Source organism: Saimiri boliviensis, chromosome 1 (genome assembly GCF_048565385.1).
Source record: "Saimiri boliviensis isolate mSaiBol1 chromosome 1, mSaiBol1.pri, whole genome shotgun sequence".
NCBI lineage: Eukaryota > Metazoa > Chordata > Mammalia > Primates > Cebidae > Saimiri > Saimiri boliviensis.
In genome coordinates this window covers 131,772,398-131,793,660 of record NC_133449.1, presented here as the reverse complement: position 1 = coordinate 131,793,660, position 21,263 = coordinate 131,772,398, and the positions used below count along the sequence as shown (strand labels likewise).

Sequence of the window (21,263 nt, the reverse complement as noted above, 5' to 3'; positions counted from 1 at the left end):
CTAAGGCCCTCTCTCAGATCTTCACAGTGCAAATCTGAGTATTAAAGGCTCTGAGAGTTATTGCCTGTTATTAAAAGGCTCTGAGAGTTCTTGCATTTTCCAATTTTGGAATGTGCTCCCTTTCGCTATTTCTTTAAGCTAAATTATTAGAGGAAGCATTTCTGGATCAAAGACGATGTACAGTTCACAGAGATTTTCATTTATTTCCCTCTAGAATGTTGTTTTAGGAACTGACAAACTTAAAGATAACCTCCTTCTGGGCTAAACTGTGACTTTTTAAAATCACAATTCGACGAAAAGTTCAAGACACTAAAATATATGGAGATATTATTTTTAAAAATGAAGCAATCGAACCAAATACAAAGAATCACGTGGTGGGTTTTGGTTTTTTTTTTTCACTTTTATTTTAGATTCAGGGGGTGCATGGGCAGATTTGTTACCTGGGTGTATCACGTGATGTTGGAGTTTGGGATACGAATGATCCTGTCACCCAGACAGTGTGCATAGTACCCGATAGTTTTCAACCATTACATCCCTTCCATGCTCCCCCTTCCAGCAGTCCCCAATGTCTATTGCTCCCATCTTCGTGTCCGTGTGTACCGAGTGTTTAGCTCCCACATGTAACTGAGAACATGCAGTATTTGGTTTTCTGTTCCTGTGCTAATTTGCTTAGGATGAATGGCCTCCACCTGCATCCATGTTGCTGCAAAAAACACAATTTCGTTCTTTTTTATGGCTGCATAGTATTCCATGGTATACACATACCACATTTTCTTTATCCATAATACCATTAATGGGCACTGGATTGGCTACCTGTGTTTGCTGTTGTGCATAGTGCTACAATAAACATACAAGTGCATCTGTGTTTTTGGTGGAACAATCTATTTTCTTTTGGATATATACCCAGTAATAGGATTGCTGAGTCAAATGGTAATTATTTTCTAAGGTCTTTGAGAACTCTCCAAACTGTTTCTGACAGGGGCCGAACTGAGTTGCATTCCCACCAACAGTATATAAGAGTTCCCTTTTCTCTGCAACCTGGCTAGTTTCTGCTATTTTTTGACTTTTTAATAATACCCCTCCTGACTTGTGTGAGATGGTATCTCATTGTGATTTTGATTTGCATTTCTCTGAGGATTAGTGATGTGGAGCATTTCTTCATATGTTTCTTGGCCACATTTGTGTGTTCTTTTGAGACATGTCTGTTCATGTCTTTTACCGTTTTTAATGGGCTTATTGTTTGCTTGTTGGATTGTTAAAGTTCCTTATAGATTCTGGATATTAGACCTTTGTCAGATGCATAATTTGTGAATATTTCTTTTCATTCTGTAGGTTGTCTGTTTATTCGGTTTATAGTTTCTTTGCCAATTTTTGGTTTTGGTGCAATTGCTTTTGGGGACTTTGTCATAAATTCTTTGCCAAGGTCAATGTCCAGAACGGTATTTCCTAGGTATTTTTTCATCTGGATTCTTTTCTGGTCTTCTGGCAAGTCAGTTTAGAAGAGGTTGATTTATTCAGAAAGTATGCATTTTTCTTTTCTAGATTTTAGACAGGAAAATGTAAAATGAGTAAAATTTTTGTATATAAACTAGGTCAAAGTTTTGTGGAAGATTTAAATGCTGCACGACAGGTAGCAGGTATTCGATAAATGCCAGTTGTGAATACTACTTTTCAGATTAAATAACAAGGCTGAAAGTAAATGTTTTGAGCAGGCTAGCTACTCTTCATACATTCAACCAAGATAATCATCCTGGCTTATTTATTCAACAAATATTGAGAAGTTCACTATGAGCCAGATCCTAACTAGCCATAAGGATAGCAGTGAATGAGACAGTGTGGAGTTTCCATTCTAGTGGGAAGACAGGCAATGAACAAGCCAATGAATGTCTGACCACACAACTGGTGTGATTACAGCTTACAGCTCTTGCCCATGGGAGAGTCAACAGTGTAATGGGATGGAGAGTAACTGGAGGAGGCCACCGTAGATGGGCTGGTTAGGAGGGAGGTGACATGTGATCTGAAGGGTGATAATGAACCAGCCAAGGGGAGCAGAGAGAGGAGACACCAATAGTAATGCAAAGGCTGGAAGGATGGGAGAGCCTGGCTGGCTTTGGGCTGCAGAACAGGATGAGTTGATGGCAGGAGATGAACAGGGATCAGCCTGCGAAGCCCCAAAGGGTTTGAAGCCTGAAAGGGACCTGATGTACATTTTTTAAATACCACTCTCCTGCACTGTGGGCAAAAGAATGGAGGACCCGGAAACTGCAGTAGGATTGTATTTCTACACTAGTGCTAGTGTAGAACCTCCTACATCCAGGAAGATGGTGCCGCCGAGTCACATTCCTCCTGGCAACTGATGTTCCCACGTGTGGAAAGAGGTGGCACCATTGTACAGAGGGAGGCTTGCAGGCCCAGGATGAATCTTCTCATCCCCCTTGCTAATCTCAGTGCTTGACACCACTGACTACACCAAGGGCACCAAACCCAACTGCTTCCCACAGAGATTGAGCCATGCTTGTCGTCATGTAGCCTTGAAATCCCTAGGGATATCAATTCCTTGGAATTCCATAGCTTGCTCTTCCACTGGCTTCTGACACGTTGAATTTTCTGCCCATGCACTCACTCCCCGATCTTTAACCAAGGCCTGTATGGCCAGACACGTGGCCAGTCAGTCTAAGAGAGATAGACAAATTCCGTACCTGGGAGATAACCACCTTGTGGGAAAATCACAACATCAGATAGTAAATGGCCTTGGTGAAGGTAAGCATCCTGAGGGCAGGCAGCTCCCACCATGATCACTGCGAACTCCCCAGTCCCTAGCAGAGTACTGGGCAGATAGAAGGTGGTCAAAGCACATGTAATGAATGAACACTGGAAATCAGTACACAGGGCTGGGAATCTGTGGTTCTGAGCACTCCGTGGTGGAAATAACTCTCCAGCTCCTTCACAGAACGGTCATCAGCATCACCTCTTTTGGCGATGGTGCCTCCAGACAATGATCCATGAGAGCACAATGGACTTGTGCTCTCTGGTGAGCTCGCTCCATGTGAAACCCAGATGCTCCTGTCTCCAGGGACCCTGCAGCTCTCCCAGTAGCCCGGCCTCTATCCCAAATGCAGTCTGTAGATGGCTCTCTACTGATATGCCTCTGAAAAGGGAGGTCCAGTCATCACCTATGCAAAGCGCAGCTGCCTGTAAGAACCTCCTTGCTTGGCAGCCAGCCAGACCACATTCACTGACCTTCAAGGCATAATGTGAGGCCCAGCCATCTATCTCACTGTGGTCCTGGCGGCAGCTGGCTTCATTTATTGACTTCTTGAAAGTGTCAGTATCTCTGCTCAGCTTGGTCTGAGCTGGACTCAGAGCCCCAGGTGCCAGAGCAAAGGCCACAGTGTGTCAATTAATCACCCAATAAAAATAAACTCTGAAAGCAAATGCAGAGGGGTGATTAACTTTCCCATTATGGTCTTCTGACATCCCGGTTTGCTCTCCCAGTGAGCGTGTTTCTTTGAGATAAGTCACCCTAAGAAACTGAGCACCTGGCCAGACACCACCATTCCTTGACATAAGTGAACAAAAACAGAATATGACCTGCAAGCAGTGCAGCCTGAGACCTGGTCAGAGAGAGCCCCCTGCCCCAGGTTTTACACTGCGGAGGGCCTTACAAAAACTCTGACGCAAAGCCCAGACTATTTTATTCTGCTTTTTGCTCTTGTAATAAAGTGTTATTAGTGTTTAGTAACCAGATAAACCCCTAAAGCTCTACCTTCCCCCCTGTGACCATCCATGTACTCCAAATCATTAACAGGGACCAGCAACACCCTTACCAAAAGAAGATTGGAAGCAAAAAAAGGAACTTACCATGAATCAATTTAAAGTAAGGACCAAAGTGTGACTCAAAACTTAAAAATACGTATATTTTGTTAAGATATGATTGTTACCAAAATACCAAGGGTTTGATCTGAGTCCTGCTGTTCACCACACAGAAAGCCAATCACTGAGACAACAAGACAAAAGCCAGGGAAGAAGGCTTTAATCAGGTGCTGCTCCAGCAAAGGAAATGGGAATTCAGTCTCAAACCCATCTTCCTGACTGACTAAAATGAGGGGTTAATGCAGCAGAGAAGAAATGTAACCATGTGTGTGAAAACAAATTAACAAGGGGCCAGGAAGAGAAGTTGGTCAGTAGGAAACAGGTGGTCCTTTAGGCAGTCCTGATGGGTGGGGGGTTTTGGCTCCTCATTGTCCAGAGGCAGTGATCTGATGAGTTTTAGCTCCTTGGTTCTATCTGGGAGACCTGATGGTTGGCTTCTTGAGAAAGGAACTCAGATAAGACAGTTGTAACTTTCTTGAGTTTTAAGACTGGAAGGGTCAATTTCTATGGTTATTTAAAAAAAAAATAGGCATCAGTTCTGTGGAACAATTGGGTCACTTTATTTTGGAGAAAAAAATGATGAACATAAGTTTGTTTATAAGTTTAACTGCAATCATAGGCTATTCTCAGAGTGAACACAGATGAACCAAGAATTGTTTTGCTTTTGACATAATTTTTACAACATTCCATGACAGTACAGGCCATGTGTCACCTTACACTCAGCTTATGCCATGCATTTATAAAGAGGTTGTTTTTCCTACCCACTCAAGGGCTTTTTCCATTTCCCAGAGGACCTCTCCCCAGTCCTTTGCCACTCAAATCACTCTTTTGAAGCAGCTGTGAATCCACTCTCCTTTCTCTTCCTCAGTCATTGATTCTCTTCTCTCCATTGCACTTTCACTTGTCAGGGATTTACTTATGATTCTTTTCTTCTTCCTCTTCTTCTTCTTCTTCTTCTTCTTCTTCTTCTTCTTCTTCTTCTTCTTTTATTGCTTTACTTGTAATTGGTAAATAATAATTGTATATATTTATGGGGTGTAATGTGATACTGTGGCCCATGTACACATAGAAATTTTGATCAACATCTCCCCCTTCCTCAGCCCTCTCCCTGCTACTATGAATTTGACTCTTTTAGATTCCACAGATACATGAAATAATAAAGCATGTATCTTTCTGTGCTTGACTTATTTCACTTAGCATTATTCTTATACTCTGAGCATCCTCCTAGAACTCTGCATCTTTTGTGAGATTGACAGTCATACTTTGTGCTGGACTGGTGCTTCTTTGGGATGGTTTTGTCACTGTGAGGAGATAACTCACAAAGTCTGCTGACCAGGTAATACCAGGATTTTTAGCTGCAAGAGAGAATTATGGGCCTGGTCAGGAGTTCATTCATGATATTGCAAATGGAATACTGGGATGATGAGCAGTATTTGTGGATCTTGTTCATGTTTGTATTCTCAGACCTAGGAATGCAGAGAAAAAGGGATAAAACATACTGAATGAAAAGGGTGTGAACAAATGGATGAAGAGCCTCACACCAAGGAAAGCTTACGTTGCTACCAACTGGTTCCAAACTCCAAGTCTTCCTGTTCTTTTCTGAGCACAGTTTATACTGCTTAGAAAAACTCACCCAACCTGAATACATGGATGTAGCAAATTTAACCCTAGACCTGACAGTACATATAGGAACAGGCTTGAGCAGTTGTTAATAATGATAACGATAATGAATAATGAAAGCAATCTTGTGGCTGCACCTTAAAGCATCTGTATAATGCTTTCACCCACGCTAAGAATGTTCAATCCTTGTTTTCCTCTAGGATTGATAAGTGTGTTTCTGGATTTCAGAAATCAGATAGCTTCTGAAGTCTCAGCGTGTTAATATAGTAACTAAATATGTTAAGGTCCTAGTCTCTCTATTTTTAATTACTATTTAATTTTTTATTTCCTAATGTATTTAATTTATATGATATTGTTAAATTTGTGGCTTTACACCTTGAATCACTTTGTCTGGATTTCTCTGTAACACTTTGCAATCAATTTGGTCGAAAGCAACAATGAAATGATCCTTATGAAAGGTCAGATGACCCTTTATATGGGACATAAATATCTTTGCAAAGACACTTATAAAGCTGTGAAGATGCCGTTTCCTTGCTCTAATAACTGCTGCATTTATGTAGGTTTCAAAACTGGGGTGGGGGAGGGCAGTGGCAGTGAGGGCATAGGGGAGACTATGTAAATCACCCCTGGAAATAAATCTGCAAAATGGACTAGAAAGCCCTGACTAGGAAAAACCTGGTCACAGCAAAATCCTATTGCAGGCACAAAAAGGTCCAGTTGCAGAAGTTGGGAGACTTTAGTAAATTCTAACAAAGAATTAACAGCCTCAAACAAGAGGCCAGGTATGAACTTTGCCAGGAGAAACTAGGAGCAAACTTGCTTGCCTGGAACAGCTGGTGAGGTTTTTATAGAGGATGTGTGCAGTCCCTGACAAGTAGCTGGTGCCCAGGAAATGTCATTTTATTGTTTTCCAGGGAAGGCTCAGTGCACATGGGACTCACACATGAAGGAAAAAGTCAGAGTCCACAGGAAAGGGTGGGAGCTCAGAACGGTGGTTCTCAGGTGTTTGTCTGCAGGCATGCCCCTAATTCACGCTGACCATGCCCACATTCAGTGGCACCTAGCTGTGGCCCCACCCCGTTCTTGTCTACTAGTGAAAATGGCAAAGAGCGAATATTTTCTAGACTAAATCATTCTCAGACTTCAGTTATTACTGAGCACTGTTAGACACGAGTTCCTTGGTATCTATATCACAGCTGAGTAGTTTATCTCAGTGGTAAGTCTCGAAGTTTGACTTCGAAGTTACTAAGAGCCTTCCAATGAAAGAACTATTTAAGCCAATATTGTTTCAGCATTTATAGTGATGCAGATATTAAATCCACCTACATACTTGTGCTATATAATTTTAAACCTTTCTCAAATGTGTATAATTTTTATAAACAGAAATACAATTTTAAGAAAGTTCTACATCAATGTAATAGAGTTGGTTTTTTTTGTTGTTGTTTTTTTTTTTTTTTTTTTTTTTTTGAGATGGAGTCTTACTCTATCGCCAGGCTAGAGGGCAGTGGCACAATCTTGGCTCATTGCAGTCTCCGCCTCCCAGGTTCAAGCAATTCTTTTGCCTCAGCCTCCCATGTAGCTGGGATTGCAGGCATGCACCACCATGCCCAGCTCATTTTTGTATTTTTAGTAGAGATGGGGTTTCATCATGTTGTCCAAGGTGTTCTCGATCTCCTGACCTCATGATCCTCCCACCTCACCTCCTAAAGTGCTGGGATTACAGGCATGAGCCACCACGCCTGGCTGGCTTTTTTGCTGTTGTTGTTTTAAGGAAAAGTTGACATCCTGTAAATTCCAGTCCTATATTCTTGAGTTATTATTCCCCACTAAGGAAAGCCCAGCTGTGGAACATAGCCCTGGGTTCCAGCTCAGAATTTAATCATTATTCATAGAATAGTGGTTCTCAAACTCTGGTGAATCAGAACCACCTGGAAAACATGTTAAAAATGGAAAAGGTCCCATCATCAACAGCCCTGATCGTTCTGATACACACCCAAATAGGAAAACTAGCAGCACAGACAAATACCCAACCCTAGTGGGCACTCACAAGGCAAACAAAAATCAAGCTATGCTTGGGAGGCAGAGACCCACATTGGAATTATACTTCTGCTGTTTGAAAGCTGCATAACTCAGGCAAGCCCCTAGACCACTCTGAGCCTTTGTTTCCTTGTCTGTAAAGTGAGGGTGGTAACACCTGCCTCCCAGGTAGACAGGGCAATGGCACACAGTAATGTACATGAATACATACACTGTATGGCACCTCCTCAGCCATCCGTGAATGTGTGCTTCCAGTTGTAGATACAACAGCAGAAAGTAAATGCTGAAAAATAGGAAAAGAGTTACAACACATGATTTATGATGTGAGGGAGGCTGCTGGCATGGCCCTTGTCACAAGGGTAATTAAATAACCATTTGTGTAATTACTAATTTATATCCTGTCTCCCTGCTGGAATGTAAGTCCCCAAAAATGGGGTAATACACTGCTGTCTTCCCAACACCAAGCTCAGTGCCTGGCATGTAACAGACACCCAGGAAATATTTATTCCAAATGAGTGAGTGAATGATACAGTCACATTAAAAATGTGTGTGTGTCTAGGTATATATCTAAACATAGGCTGGAAGCCTCTAGACTGAAATGTTAATAGTGCTTACCTCTGGAAGTGGATTAGGGTGATTTTAATTTTTTTTTCTTTTTTTCTCCTCCATATTGTCTGAATTTTCTGCAATTAACACAGAGGACCAAATCAGTGTGTCCTTGGCTGTGAGTGGGGTTGAAGCCACCAGCTACCACTGTACCAACAAGAGCTTGTTTTCTTGTGATTCCAGCTTCCTTGGGGGTTTCAATACATCGTCTCTAGAATTAAAAGGGTTTTAGGAGAAACAGGAATTTAGTGATTTCTAAAGATAAGTCAAACTTCTTCTGACTCAGCATTTCCTTGTCCTGATCATGGACGATGCAGAAAAGAGTTCACACAGCAGGCCTGAGACTGCTATCCCTAGAAACGCCTGCTGGCAAGGTTGGCTTCAGCTGGTGTGTAGAATCTTGGATGTGGGGAGGGGTCCCACTCTCTTAACTCATAAGCATGGCTCACTGCACCTAAACTGCTTTTGCAAACAAATGTGGTTTATGCCGAATATGTGCTCTCCCTCTGGGAGTCAAGGACTTCGCTAATGCCAGGCGGAGGGTGCCTACGTGACCAGCCCCCAATAAAAAACCCTGGGCGCTGAGTCTTTGGTGAGCTTCACTGAGGGAGAACATTTCACGCATGGTGTCACAGCTTGCCGCTGGAATTAAGCACATCCTGTGTGATTCCCCTGGGAACAGTCTCCTGCAGGCTGGTACCTGGTTTCCGCAGATTGTTGCCCCATGTACCTTTTCTCTGTGCTGTTTGCCCTGCATATTTTCACTGTGATAAGTTTTAACCATTCAATATAACAATATGCTGTGTTCTGTGGGCCTTCCTGGCAAATCACTGAACCTGGGAGTGGTCTTCCGGCACACAGACCAACCTAAATGAGCCTCAGAGGACAGCGTATCAGATCCAAGGCAACTAAAGGATGGGAATGTCTGTAGCAGCGTAGAAGTAGGAGTTTGGCTGGAGCAAGAGAGATAGAGGGTCCAGTGGCTCTTTTGAGAGACCTGCCTATGTGGGAGGGATGGATGGGCACTTTAGGATGAAAGTGCCTTTAGAATTCCCGGTCACCCAGCACATGGATCAACCAATGCATGTTAAAGAACGTTTGTACTCTCATTCATTCATTCTTTCACTCATGCATGCATTCAACAACTGAGTGCCCACCTATTCAATGTGTGCTGGCCACACTTCTAGGTTCTAGGTATGAAGGGTGGAGTAAGACAAATGAGGTCGCTGCCCCTAGGAACTCACATTCTAAGTTGTGGAGCTGGCCAGGGAAGGAGGCAGGCTTTGGATGGGCCATCCAGAATGGCTTCTCTGGGGATCACAGAGGCCTCAGTGTTGGAGCTGATATCCTACAAAGTACAAAACACACATGAGGGCCAGGCGCGATGGCTCACACCTGTAATCCCGGCACTTTGGGAGGCCGAGGCAGGCAGATCACCTGAGGTTGGGAGTTCAAGACCACCCTGACCAACATGGAAAAACCCCATCTCTACTAAAAATACAAATTATCTGGGAGTGGCGTCACATGCCTGTAATCCCAGCTACTTGGGAGGCTAAGGCAGGAGAATTGCTTAAACCCAGGAGGCGGAGGTTGAGGTGAGCTGAGATGGCACCACTGCATTCTGGCCTGGGCAGCAGGAGCAAAACTCCATGAAGAAAAAAAAAAAAAAGACACACATGAGAAAATCTAAGACTTATCCCATGAGCAAAGTAGAAAGGGTTTTAGGAGAAACAGGAATTTAGTGATTTCCAAAGATAAGTAGAATTTTTTGAGACCAGAAATAATTTGCTAATTTCAGGAAATGAAAGGAAGGCCAGTGAGTCTAGAACTTGGGGAGGCTGAGAAAAGAGGTAGAAAATGAGGGTAAAAGGTCAGGCAGGTCCAGGTGGTTCCTCTAGGACGTTAGAGACCGTGGTTAAGAGTTTGGATCTTACTCTATACCCTACGAGAAGTCACTGGAGGATTTTCAGCAGGGGATTCACACACTGTGATGTAACACTGACTGCTCTTTAGAGAATGGAGTGTAGCAAGCAGAAGAGAATCAAAGAATCAGGTGTACTGCAGTGGTCTACACAAAAGACAATCCCTAGTAGTCTTACTGCCTGCCTCCTACAATGATCCAGAGAAAGTGGATCCACAGCACAGCTACCTTGGTCCACTGTGTGTGTGGAAGGTAATGATTCTCTTGGGTATGATGTCATAGTAGGGGTCGCAACGTCTGTAAAAGGCGAGGTTTTGGTCCACATCAGAAGATGCCAGCTGCCATGTACTGATCAGAATTGTCCTGTGCTACAGCCTCATGCAGATGTCCACAGGATTTCACCAGGGACTCTAGGATGCCTGGGAGGGGGATCCAGGGAAGGGGCTGGAGGTGTCAAGAGCTCCTGCCCTGTTCTCAGCTGTTACAGAGTCACAGAAGGTCATAGCTCCGTGAGAGGCAAGGCAGGAAGTATCCCACCCTCCCAACCCCAAGAGGCCCTGCCTAGGCCCCTCACTGGGCAACTCTTTTCGTCCACGTCGGCTGGTTGTGGCATCCGCATCCCTGGGAAATTTGCTAATTTCAAGGAATAAAAGGAAGACTAGTGAGTCTGTAACTTAGGGAGGCTGAGGAAAAAGGTGGAAAATGCGGGTAGAAAGTCAAGCAGGTCCAGATGGATCCTCTAGGGCCCTTGAGACCACGGAAGTCCTTTCTGTTTACTGGGACTGCTTTCTGTGGCTCCGCTTTCCTGGGAGAGGACGAGAACACCACCTTGGACTCCGACGGGCTGTGTCTGTCTGACTGATCTCGCCTTCTGGAATTCACTGGCCCTTCAATTTTATCTGTACATTTTGTCGGAAGATTTGAAATATACCCTTTACTTTACACTCAAGGCCATAGCTTCATGAACTATTTTAAGACAGGGGATTTCCTTCAGTTGGAAATTCTGTGTATTTCTGGTTCCACTTTTACTAATAAACATGGCGTCCAGTGGACTATAATAGTAGGGGTGAAGCATCCCCCTGCTGTTTTCTTTCTTTCCTACAGGTTTAGGGGGTTGTTTGCATCCTTCAGTAGGAATATAAAACTACCTTGTATTTCTCTTTTCCTAGTTTTTATTTTCTAGGTTTCTCATAGTCTTTCCTGTCCGTGTGTGTGTGTGTGTGTGTGTGTACACATACACATATATATGTGTTTACAAATACACATATATATTTAGAGAGAGAGAGAGATCCATCTATTACTAAAGCTGTAATCTCTCTATATATGAATTTTCTATGTGTATAATCTGTGCCATGTCGAGCGCTCTGTTATGTTGCATTGATCTGTTTGGCTATTGTGTAGTACTTGCCCAATATTACTTTGTGACTTTTTGTGTGTGTGTGCGACAGTCTCGCCCCATTGCCAGGCTGGAATGCAATGGCACAATGTCAGCTTACTGCAATGTCCGCCTCCCAGGTTCAATCCATTCTCCTGCCTCAGCCTCCCAAGTAGCTAGGATTATAGGTGCTCACCACCACACCCAGCTTATTTTTTATATCTTTAGTAGGGACAGGCTTTCCCCATGTTGGCCAGGCTGGTCTCCAACTCCAGACCTCGTGATCCGCCTGCCTCAGCCTCCCAAAGTGCTGGGATTCCAGGCATGAGCCACCATGCCCAGCCCACTTTGTGACAATTTTAAGTCTAAATTGAAAAGAAAGCTATGGTAACTCATGTAATATTGGCACGTATGCTACACAAACACTGGTCCCCTGCATCAGGGGTCCCCAACCCCTGGACCACAGATGGTACCACCTGAGCTCTGCCTCCTGTCAGATCAGCGGCAGCACCAGATTCTTACAGGAGCACAAACTCTATTGAGAACTACACATGCGCGAGATCTAGGCTACATGCTCCTTACGAGAATCTAGTGCCTGAACTGAGGTGGAACAGTTTAATCTCAAAGCCATGCCCCACCTGTTCGTAGAAAAATTGTTTTCCACGAAACCAGTCCCTGGTGCGAAAGAGGTTGGGGACTGCCGCCCTACCTCACAGAAAGCAAGTGACCCCCAAGAAGCCTGCAGAAGGAACTTGTCAAACCTTTGATCTCTTCTTCCTTCCCACCAATACTTGAGCCCCTGACGGCGGAGGCTGGCAGCCCTCAGCTCTGGAGGTCTTTCCACGTCAAGGGCTGGTCTTAGCCACTTACCTGGAAGCTCTCTTCCCTGCTCCGATGGGCAGCCCTGCCCCCAGGGTGGTGCAGGCCCCGATCACCCCCACTGCACTGCCAGCAATTCAGATTCTGTTAATCACTTTGCCCTGTGTCTCCCAGCACCGACACCGAGAAGAGACCGAGGCTTGGCAAGCACTCAGGGCAGCACTCAGGGCAGCTGCTGTGAAGCTACATTACAGACTGAAATGAGCTCGGTTTTTAATTTGATTTTTTTTCCTGTAACAAGCAAAGTTCACGTTACAGATAAATTGCCCGGAAATTCCAATTTAATATGGCATATGCATTTTTCAGGCCTAGAAGCATCTTGCACACTGGTATTTTTACACTGAAAGGTTTATTAAAAAGACAGCTTTGAAAATGTCAGAAATTTACATAGCATGCCCGGCCAATTGGTCAAAAAGGCTGATTGGACAGAAGCGCACAGAAGCCAGGAAGCTGGAGAGCAGGCTGGTCCGTGGTCTTGAGCTGTTCTCGCTCCACATTGGGGAGGATGGCTCCACCATTCAGTGTCTCCACCCTGCTCTTAGTTTGCATCACATGGGTGCTCAGCAGATGCATGTCCCTCTGTCCTGCTCTGCCTGCGGGTGTGGTGCTGAGTAGGTGCAGCAAGCTGGGCTTCCAGGGCATCTGTGGGGTGGCCACACCTCCTTGAGGTCTCCCGTGAGAGGAGGCCCCAAATAAAATAAGCAAACTGGCCTGGCACAGTGGCTCATGCCTGTAATCCCAGCAGTTTGGGAGGCCAAAGCATGTGGGTCATTTGAGGTCAGGAGTTCAAGACCAGCCTGGCCAACGTGGTAAAACCCTGTCTCTACTAAAAATATAAAACTTAGCTGGGCATGGTGGCAGGCACCTGTAATTCCAGATACTTGGAAGGCTGGGGCAAGAGAATCTTTTGAACCCAGGAGGCAGAGGTTGCAGTGGGCCGAGATCACTGCCACTGCACTCCAGTCTGGGCAACAGAGCGAGACTCCATCTCGAAAAATAAAATAAACAGGGGAACAGAAAGGGTCCTGTAAAAACTTAGTTAAATAGCGCAGCTTGAGATACTTGATTTTTTTTTTTAAGGAAGAAAAAGACTCCAAAACTATCCTGTAAAATCATCCAGGCCTTGGTATTCCCTGGAAATGTGGCACAGGCAGGCCTAACTGCGTTGAGTATTGTTTCAGAGGATTGCCTCCGAGTTCATGTCTCCAAGCATTTTTAGTGATTACACCTACCTCTTCTACAAGAAAGAAGCAACCATGTTAATTGTACCACAAAATGAGGCATCATAAGACAAAAAAAAGGAATGACAGAGGGAGAAGCAAAGAGCATTGCTTGTACTCCAAACATAAAAGCTAGATTGTTTTTATTTATCTTCTAAACTGAGTTGAGTAATCAGGCAATCGAATGCAGCTCATGTAAAACTTTCATTATTTCAAACTTGTTGAATCACTACAAATCACTCCCGGATCAACAGTAAACTTGTTACCTGTTACAATGAGTTGCCTTTTCTTGTTTTTTCCATCCCCATGATTGTTCCAACTGAAAAAGAAAAGATGTAATAAACCCTGTGTCCAGGCACTCTTCTCGGCCCTGGGGGTGCAGAGTGGACAACCCTGGCCTTAGGCATGAAAAGCGCTGTGTGCTGAGAAGCCCAGCCCCTGGAGTCCAGCATGCTGCTGCTACATTCCAGCCCTGTGTCTTCTTAGCTGGGCTGCTTTTGCAAGCTGCTAAGCCTCTCTGATTCTTAGTTATCTCAACTTTGAAACAAGGCCGATACCCACTTCTTCAGGTTGTGGTGAATCACAAAACTAAATGTGGAGATGCTCAGAAAGGGTTTAGCACCAAGTTGGGCCCAAGGAAGCATTCTGTGCATCTACTGACCAACTTTTACCCATCCTGACACCAAGGAGCTTAGAGTTTAGTGGAGATGGCAGACCTGTAGGATGCGGTGTTAGGCTCCCAGGGGCATTTTTCCCAGTGCACATGCCTCACACAGTGACGGTGATTGATTCTGATGGGAAAGTCCTACTGGGTAAACTGAGAGGAGACATGTGAGTGGGGTCTTGAAACACAGTAGCAGTTTGCCAGGTGGAAGCATCAGTTACTCTTTAAGTGAAAGGCTGGCGTTTTTAAAGCAGTTCATTCTCATGAGTAATACATCGCTTCTGTTGTCACAAAATAGTGAAACGATCATTGCGGCGGCAAGGGCATGCGGAAGCCCTGCGTTCGCCGCACCCGACCTCTCCATCTGTCCCCTCACAGTTGCGGCTTCAAAACATTGTTCCCCGAGGCTCCGCTGAGTCAGATGTTTCTGAAACATTCCGGAGTGTGAGTCACACTGGGGAGGACGCACGGGGCCGTGACCCCGGCGAACCGCTAACATACCCACAGCCTGACTCCGCAGGGGCACCACCGTGGGCGCCCTGCACGGGACCAAGCCCTTTGTGTCAGCCTCCGTTCGCCTTCACAGCTACCCCACAGCATCACTGGGACTGGCCCCAAGTCAGAGGAGGAAGCAGAAAGGGAAGTAGCTTGCCAAGCTCACTGTTAGAACCCAGGCCCTTTCCTCTCCGGAGTCCATGACCCTCATGCCCACGTCATGCTGGCAATGTGGACGGCTGGGCGGAGCCAGCACAGATGGTGAGAGCAGGTCTTGCCACCGGAGAGCCAGCCTGCAAATCCCAACCATGCCCCGTACTAGCCAACGACTTGGCAAAGTTCATATATCTCTAGGCCTCTCCGTTCCTCATCTGTGAAAGGGGAGGAATATTATCGACCTCCCAGGGTTGGTGTGAGGGCTGAAGGCATAGGTGCTGGAAGCTTCTGGAGTGGTGCCCGGTGCCATGTAAGGCTTGATGCTGCTCCTGCTGCTGCTGCTGTGTTACTGTTAATATTAAACGGAAGCCACGCCCCGAGGTTGTTTTAGAAGAGACCAGGCCAGATGCCTTCCAGGAAGCATCGGCAGGAGCCTCTCCTGGTGTCCTTCTGCAGTTGCGGGGTCTGGTACATCCATTTTGAAGGACAAAAACTTGATTTGATTCTCAAGTCAGTTCACATAACCCCAACACAAAAAGGACCGATAGACCGATAGCAAACCACAGTGCCTCTGTGCGAGTTAAAATTACAATGACACATCTGGGTACGTTGGCTCACACCTGTAATCCTAGCACTTTGAGGGCCAAGGCAGGAGGACTGCTTGAGGCCAAAAGTTTGAGACCAGCCTGGCCAACGTGGCAGAACCGCCTCTCTACTAAAAATACAAAAATTAGCCAGGCGTGGTGGCAGGCACCTGTAATCCCAGCTACTCGGGAGGCTGAGGCAGTAAAATCACGTAAACGCAGGAGGCAGAGGTTGCAGTGAGCCAGGATCACGCCACTGCACTCCAACCTGGATGACAGAGTGAAGCACTGTCTCAAAAAAAAAAAAAAAAAAAATTACAATGGTGCTGATCAGAGCATCTGTGGATGCCTCCAGGAAGCCCAAAGACCTGTAGATGATTGATGCGGAGACTCCAGGAGAGGCTGGGAGCACTAGAAGGGGCTCTAGATGGTGTCTAGGCAAGGGTGGTAGGTGAATTGCTGCCTGTCCTGGGGCGCCATGAGGCTTGTAGTGACTGCATAGATGCCCATGCCCTTTGACAGTCAGCAATTTCTTATTTCCTGACTCCCCTTCTTGACAACCAAAGTTGACCATCCCTTCTTTCAGTGACCACAGCCTCCCCCAGGTAACCATCTCATTGCAGCCCCCAAGATTACCTTTAAGTCATGGACAAGGGCAGTTCTTCTTGGCCACACAGGAGGCAGCCCCCTTACTCCCACCTACGTGTGAATAATCCCACCCACCACACTTCTAGTCAACCTAACTCTAGCCTCAGAGGCCACCTTTTCTCAGAATTCAGTGTCTTCCAAGAGCAGAAAATCAAACACCGCATGTTCTCACTCGTAGGCGGGTGTTGAACAATAAGAACTCAGGGACACAGGGAGGGGAGCACTACACACTGGGGTCTGTTGGGGGGAAATAGGGGAGGACAGTGGGAGGGGGGAGTTGGGGAGAGAGAGCGTGGGAAGAAATGCCAGCTATAGGTGATGGGGAGGAAGGCAGCAAATCACACTGCCGTGTGTGTACCTATGCAACAATCTTGCTTGTTCTTCACATGTACCCCAAAACCTAAAATGCAATAAAATAAATTTAAAAAAAAAAGAATTCAGTGTCTTCTTCAAAGTAAGATCCTTTAGATGACACATATCTGCTGACCACCCACACTGAGTAACTGACTTAGCTGGAGAGCAGTTTTGAGTGTGGATTCAGGGCCGTGGCTCTGAGGTCAGACCTGGGCCCACATCCTGACTCAACAACTTGAGTAGCTATTGGTCTGTGCCTCAGAGTCCTCCTCTGTAAGTGGGGATATTGTATCTGCTGTCATAAATTAGTAATGTCACGGTAACAAATAATTGCAAGCATGATAGCTAGAAATTTCTTCTCCTGTAGTTCACCAAAAGTCCAAAATCTGTCTCATTGAGTCAAAATCAAGGTGTTGGCAGGGCTATGCTCCATCTAGAGGTCTAGGAGAAGATCATTCCTGCCACTCCCCACTTCTGATTGGTGCAGCATTCCTTGGCTTGTGGCCATGTCACTCCAAGCTCTGCCTCCGTGGTCATGTGGTCTTCTTTTCTGTGTCTCAAATCTTCCTCTGTCTCCCGCTTATAAGGACACTTGTGATTTGCATTTAGCACCCTCAGATACCCACCAGATGACCCAAAATAATCTCGTCTCAAAATCCTTAGCTCTGCAAAGTCGTTGCTCTGCGAGGTAACATTCCCACATTCCCAGATTAGAAGGTAGATATCTTTTTCCCTGTGAAGACTCGGGGGTAATTTGCTCCAAACTCTTCCTTTGGAGATTTTTAGTCCTGTTGGTTAAATCAGGTTTTAAACATCCTTAGACCCAAACCTGACCATACAAGGCAGAGAAAATCAGCTCATGCATTTTTACTAAACCATGGAGCTATGAGTTCCCGTGTCTCTTCATTGGGATATACTTCAAAGATCGGTAGGAAATGGCAGAAAAGTGCCAACAGCATCTTTCTGGCTTAGGTCTGCAAGCGGCACATTACCGAAGCCACCCAATTCAAACAAAGCTAAGTCATGCCCCATTTGAGTCTCCCTGATAGATAAGACTATTATTTCTTACGCTGTGCCTCTCTCTATTTTTTTAAACCTCAAAAGAGCAATGTCAAAACAAGTAACATTTAAATATCTTGGATGGTTTCCCATTATTTCAAAGTCCAAACCCCTTACCACAGTGGTTCAGGTTCTCTCTAATCTTGTCTAATCTGTTTCTCAAAACTCATTAAGTTTTAGTTCCCTTAAAGAAATGGTTTCAAACACAACCCTCTACTTTCCAGTCCCTAAATATTCATTTATTCAGCAAATATCTGTGGAGTGTTGCATATGTGCTAAGCAGGGTTCAAGGAGCTGTTGTCACAGCAGTGAACAAAGTTCTTGCCTTCATGTAACTTACATCCTAATGAACGTCTCTGTTCCTTGTGTGATATGGTTTGGCTGTATCCCCACCCAAATCTCATCTTGAATTCCCACGTGTTGTGGGAGGGACCCAGTGGAACATAACTGAATCATAGGGGCAAGTCTTCCCCATGCTGTTCTCATGATAGTGACTGAGTCTCACGGGGTGTAATGGTTTTATAAGGGGAAACCCCTTTTGCTTGGTTTCATTCTCTATCATCTGCCACCACATGAGACATGCCTTTCACCTTCCACCATGATTGCAAGGCATCCCCAGCCATGTGGAACAGGGAGTCCATTAAAACTCTTCTTTTATAAATCACCCAGTCTCAGGTATGTCTTTATCAGCAGCGTGAAGACGGACTGATACAGTGTGTTAACTTGTATCCTCTCTTCCTGGTTTGTCTGTCCTCTCACTCTCTGATGACATCCTGTCTCTTCCTCCTGTCTTGGTTTCGATGCTGCATTCTTGTGAGGGCCCCAGTATTGCCCTGGATCAGAGGCAGTGAGTTCTTCCTCCCCGCCTTGATGTACCCCGTTTATACCTTCACAACAGCACTTTCTCCCACCTAATCCACAGATAACACGCATCCCAGGTGTGACAGAAACAAGACTGGGCATGGACTCAGGATTGGGGCTGTGAACCCTGCTTTGCCTGTGTGAGAGCTGGGCAGACAGCACAAAATCAACTTCATGGATCTTCCTCCTAGGAGTGTCAAGAGGAATAAAGGAGGTGCATGTGCAAAGTGCTTAACACACAGCAGACCCAGAGTCAGTGGCCTCATTACTTTGTGAATGAGCAACTGTAACAGAAACGATGGGTTTGGATTTGTGTTACATATGATCCAGCCCCTAGCCTAGGAGCTCATGCCCTGCACTCTGTAAATGTTTCTTGAATTGACTTCAAATGCAGTCTGACATTGTTGGTATTTTTTTTTCAGGTATTCTGTTTACAAGGACCCAGCAGGTTGGCTGAATATTAACCCCATCAATGGGACTGTTGACACCACAGCTGTGCTGGACCGTGAGTCCCCATTTGTCCACAACAGCGTGTACACTGCTCTCTTCCTGGCAATTGACAGTGGTGAGTACTGGAAAAGGATCGTCAGGGGTATACTTTTCTGCTGCAAATAGACTTTTACATTTTTAAATTTCTTCTGATATACGAAGGGGCGTTCTTGGGAAGAATATAAGTGTGTGGGAGCAGCGAAATAAATGTTTAAATGTACACATAATTGAGTTCAGTAATATCTCCAAGTCCCAGAATCCTTGGATCTTTTTGGAAAGTGAATAATGTCTGGTGAGAGGTCAGAGCAGTGAACTCATCATGTCCCTTCTTGGCAGACGTCGAGGTTAAGAGCCACACAGATGTGCTTTGTCTTGGTGTCATGCTCTCATTTGCAAAGAGATATTTGGACTTAATACAAGTTGAAAGAAAGTCCCAGAGGACATCACTGACCCTGACAATTGAATTGTTCCCATGGCTTTTATCCTATTACAATATGCTACCAAGGAAAGGCATGAGGTACACTCAGCTAGTGGCTGCACAACCACAAAACAATTGCTGTTTGTTAAAAAAATGATAATTCAACATCCATAAGCCAGCCACTGCTTAAATGCTGGGGACGCAGCTGTAAACAAAACAAAAGCTGTCCTTGTGGAGCTGCCATGCAGAAAGGAGGCACAGTTCAAAGTGCCATGATTGTTTGCTGCTCTTTTGAGATCGGACTTCAGGGCACAAGGGCAAAAGGAGGGCAGCCTCCTGAGAGACTGACTACATGGTAATCTAGGCAAGATGGTGGCCTGGGCCAGAGACTAGGAGGGGATGAAAAAAGAGAGGTCCTATAATCTTTGAATGCAGAGCTGACAGGATATGCCATTAACTGAGATGGGAGATTCCAGTTGGTTTGGGAACATGCTAAGCTGAAATGTGTCTTGTGTCAATCACACAAGAAGTTTTGTTCTCCCTGTTATTCCTAAAAGCCAGCTATTTATGGCTAAAGGCTCAGTTTTGAGTCCTTTCATATCAAGATGAATATTTAAAGATCTTTTTATAGGTGCCCATTGTTAAACTCGATGAGGGTGAACTAAGAGTTCTCAGACCTGGTCCTCATATGCCAGCTACTCACACAAAGCATTAGGAGACCACACGTCTAAGAACTGAGCAATCCATGTGGCATACAATAGGCAGACAGAGCTTCACAATAAAGGCAAGCCTGGAGCTTACCCTTGAAAGACAAGTGGGATTTGGATGAGTACCGTTACCCGGGAATCCAAGGCAGAGGAATCAAAACTAGAAGAGGGTACAGCATGGAAGGTAAAAGAAAAAGAAAAATGTAACTGTTGTGTCTGCTGCAACTGCTTACGAAGGAATCTATTTGGATGTATGTGGAAAAGTCACATCTTCAAAGCCAGATGATTCATTTGATAGAACTGGCAACCAGAAGACCCTGCAACTTCTTGAGGAGGAAATTGACATGATGAACTATCAGGTAGACGGTGTTCAGTAACAGAGCTGGACGAGGTCCTGTGCTTGGTCCTGGAGACTCATGGATGAAACTTGCTACATGCAAGATACTGTTCCAAATGCTTTTCAGGTAATGACTCCTTTAAATCTTGCATTACTTTGCTGGAGTTGCCTTAACAAAGTGCCACAAATACATGGCCCTTGTGTTCAGAGGGCTCATGAGTTATGTGGAGGGTTAGTCAAGTACACAGAAGATCACAGTAGAGTGTCCTAACTGTTCTGATGAAGCTTAGCCCAGAAAAGCCCCTGTCCAGCCTTGCGGATAGTCATGGAGAGCTGCCCAAGAGAGGGGACATCTAACCTGCGTGATGAAGGATATGTTGATTAATGGTAGGGCATGCTAGTCCCTGCTGTTAAGAGTTAGCTGGCAGTTTCTGACTGGTTAGCCTTAAAGCTTCATTTTTCTTTAATATAGATATTTATAAGAAATAGCTCATGTTCAGTTTTGCTTGTGTTTGCAATCAAGCAAGTTTAAGGTGACTTATGAAACCTAACTGGGTTTTTCTGCCCAGGGGTTCTTCAGGTCTAATTTCCATTTTACTTTACTTTAACAATTGTTGTAACTGAACTGTGTCCACTCAGTGTTGATGTATCGGGGTCCCAATCCCTGGTTCCACAGCATGCACCTAATTTGGAAGCAGGTTGTTGCAGATGTGATTAGTTAAGATGAGGTCATGCCGGAGTAAGGTGGGCTCTGATCCAGTATGATTGATGTCTTCATCAAAGAGGGAATTTGAAGACAGGTATGCACACAGGGAGAACACTACGTAAAATGAAGATGGAGATCAGGGTGATGCTTCTGCAAGTCAAGGAACTCCAAAGATTCCCAGTAAACCTCCAGCAGCTTGGGGAGAGGCTGGGAGCAGAGCCTTCATCAGATCCCTCAGCAGGAATCAAACCTGC

At 45.1% G+C, this 21,263-nt stretch overlaps 1 protein-coding gene across 3 annotated transcripts in view; it reads left to right on the top strand.

The window, feature by feature from the left end:
* The window catches only part of CDH13 (cadherin 13), a 1,266,064-nt gene that overhangs the window by 1,195,736 nt on the left and 49,065 nt on the right, over nt 1-21,263 (top strand). For all 3 annotated transcript variants that reach the window (XM_074404611.1, XM_074404604.1, XM_003938055.4), the window contains exon 11: nt 18,775-18,917. In XM_074404611.1, coding sequence (XP_074260712.1) covers nt 18,775-18,917 — 143 coding nt within the window. The remainder of the gene's footprint in view (nt 1-18,774; nt 18,918-21,263) is intronic.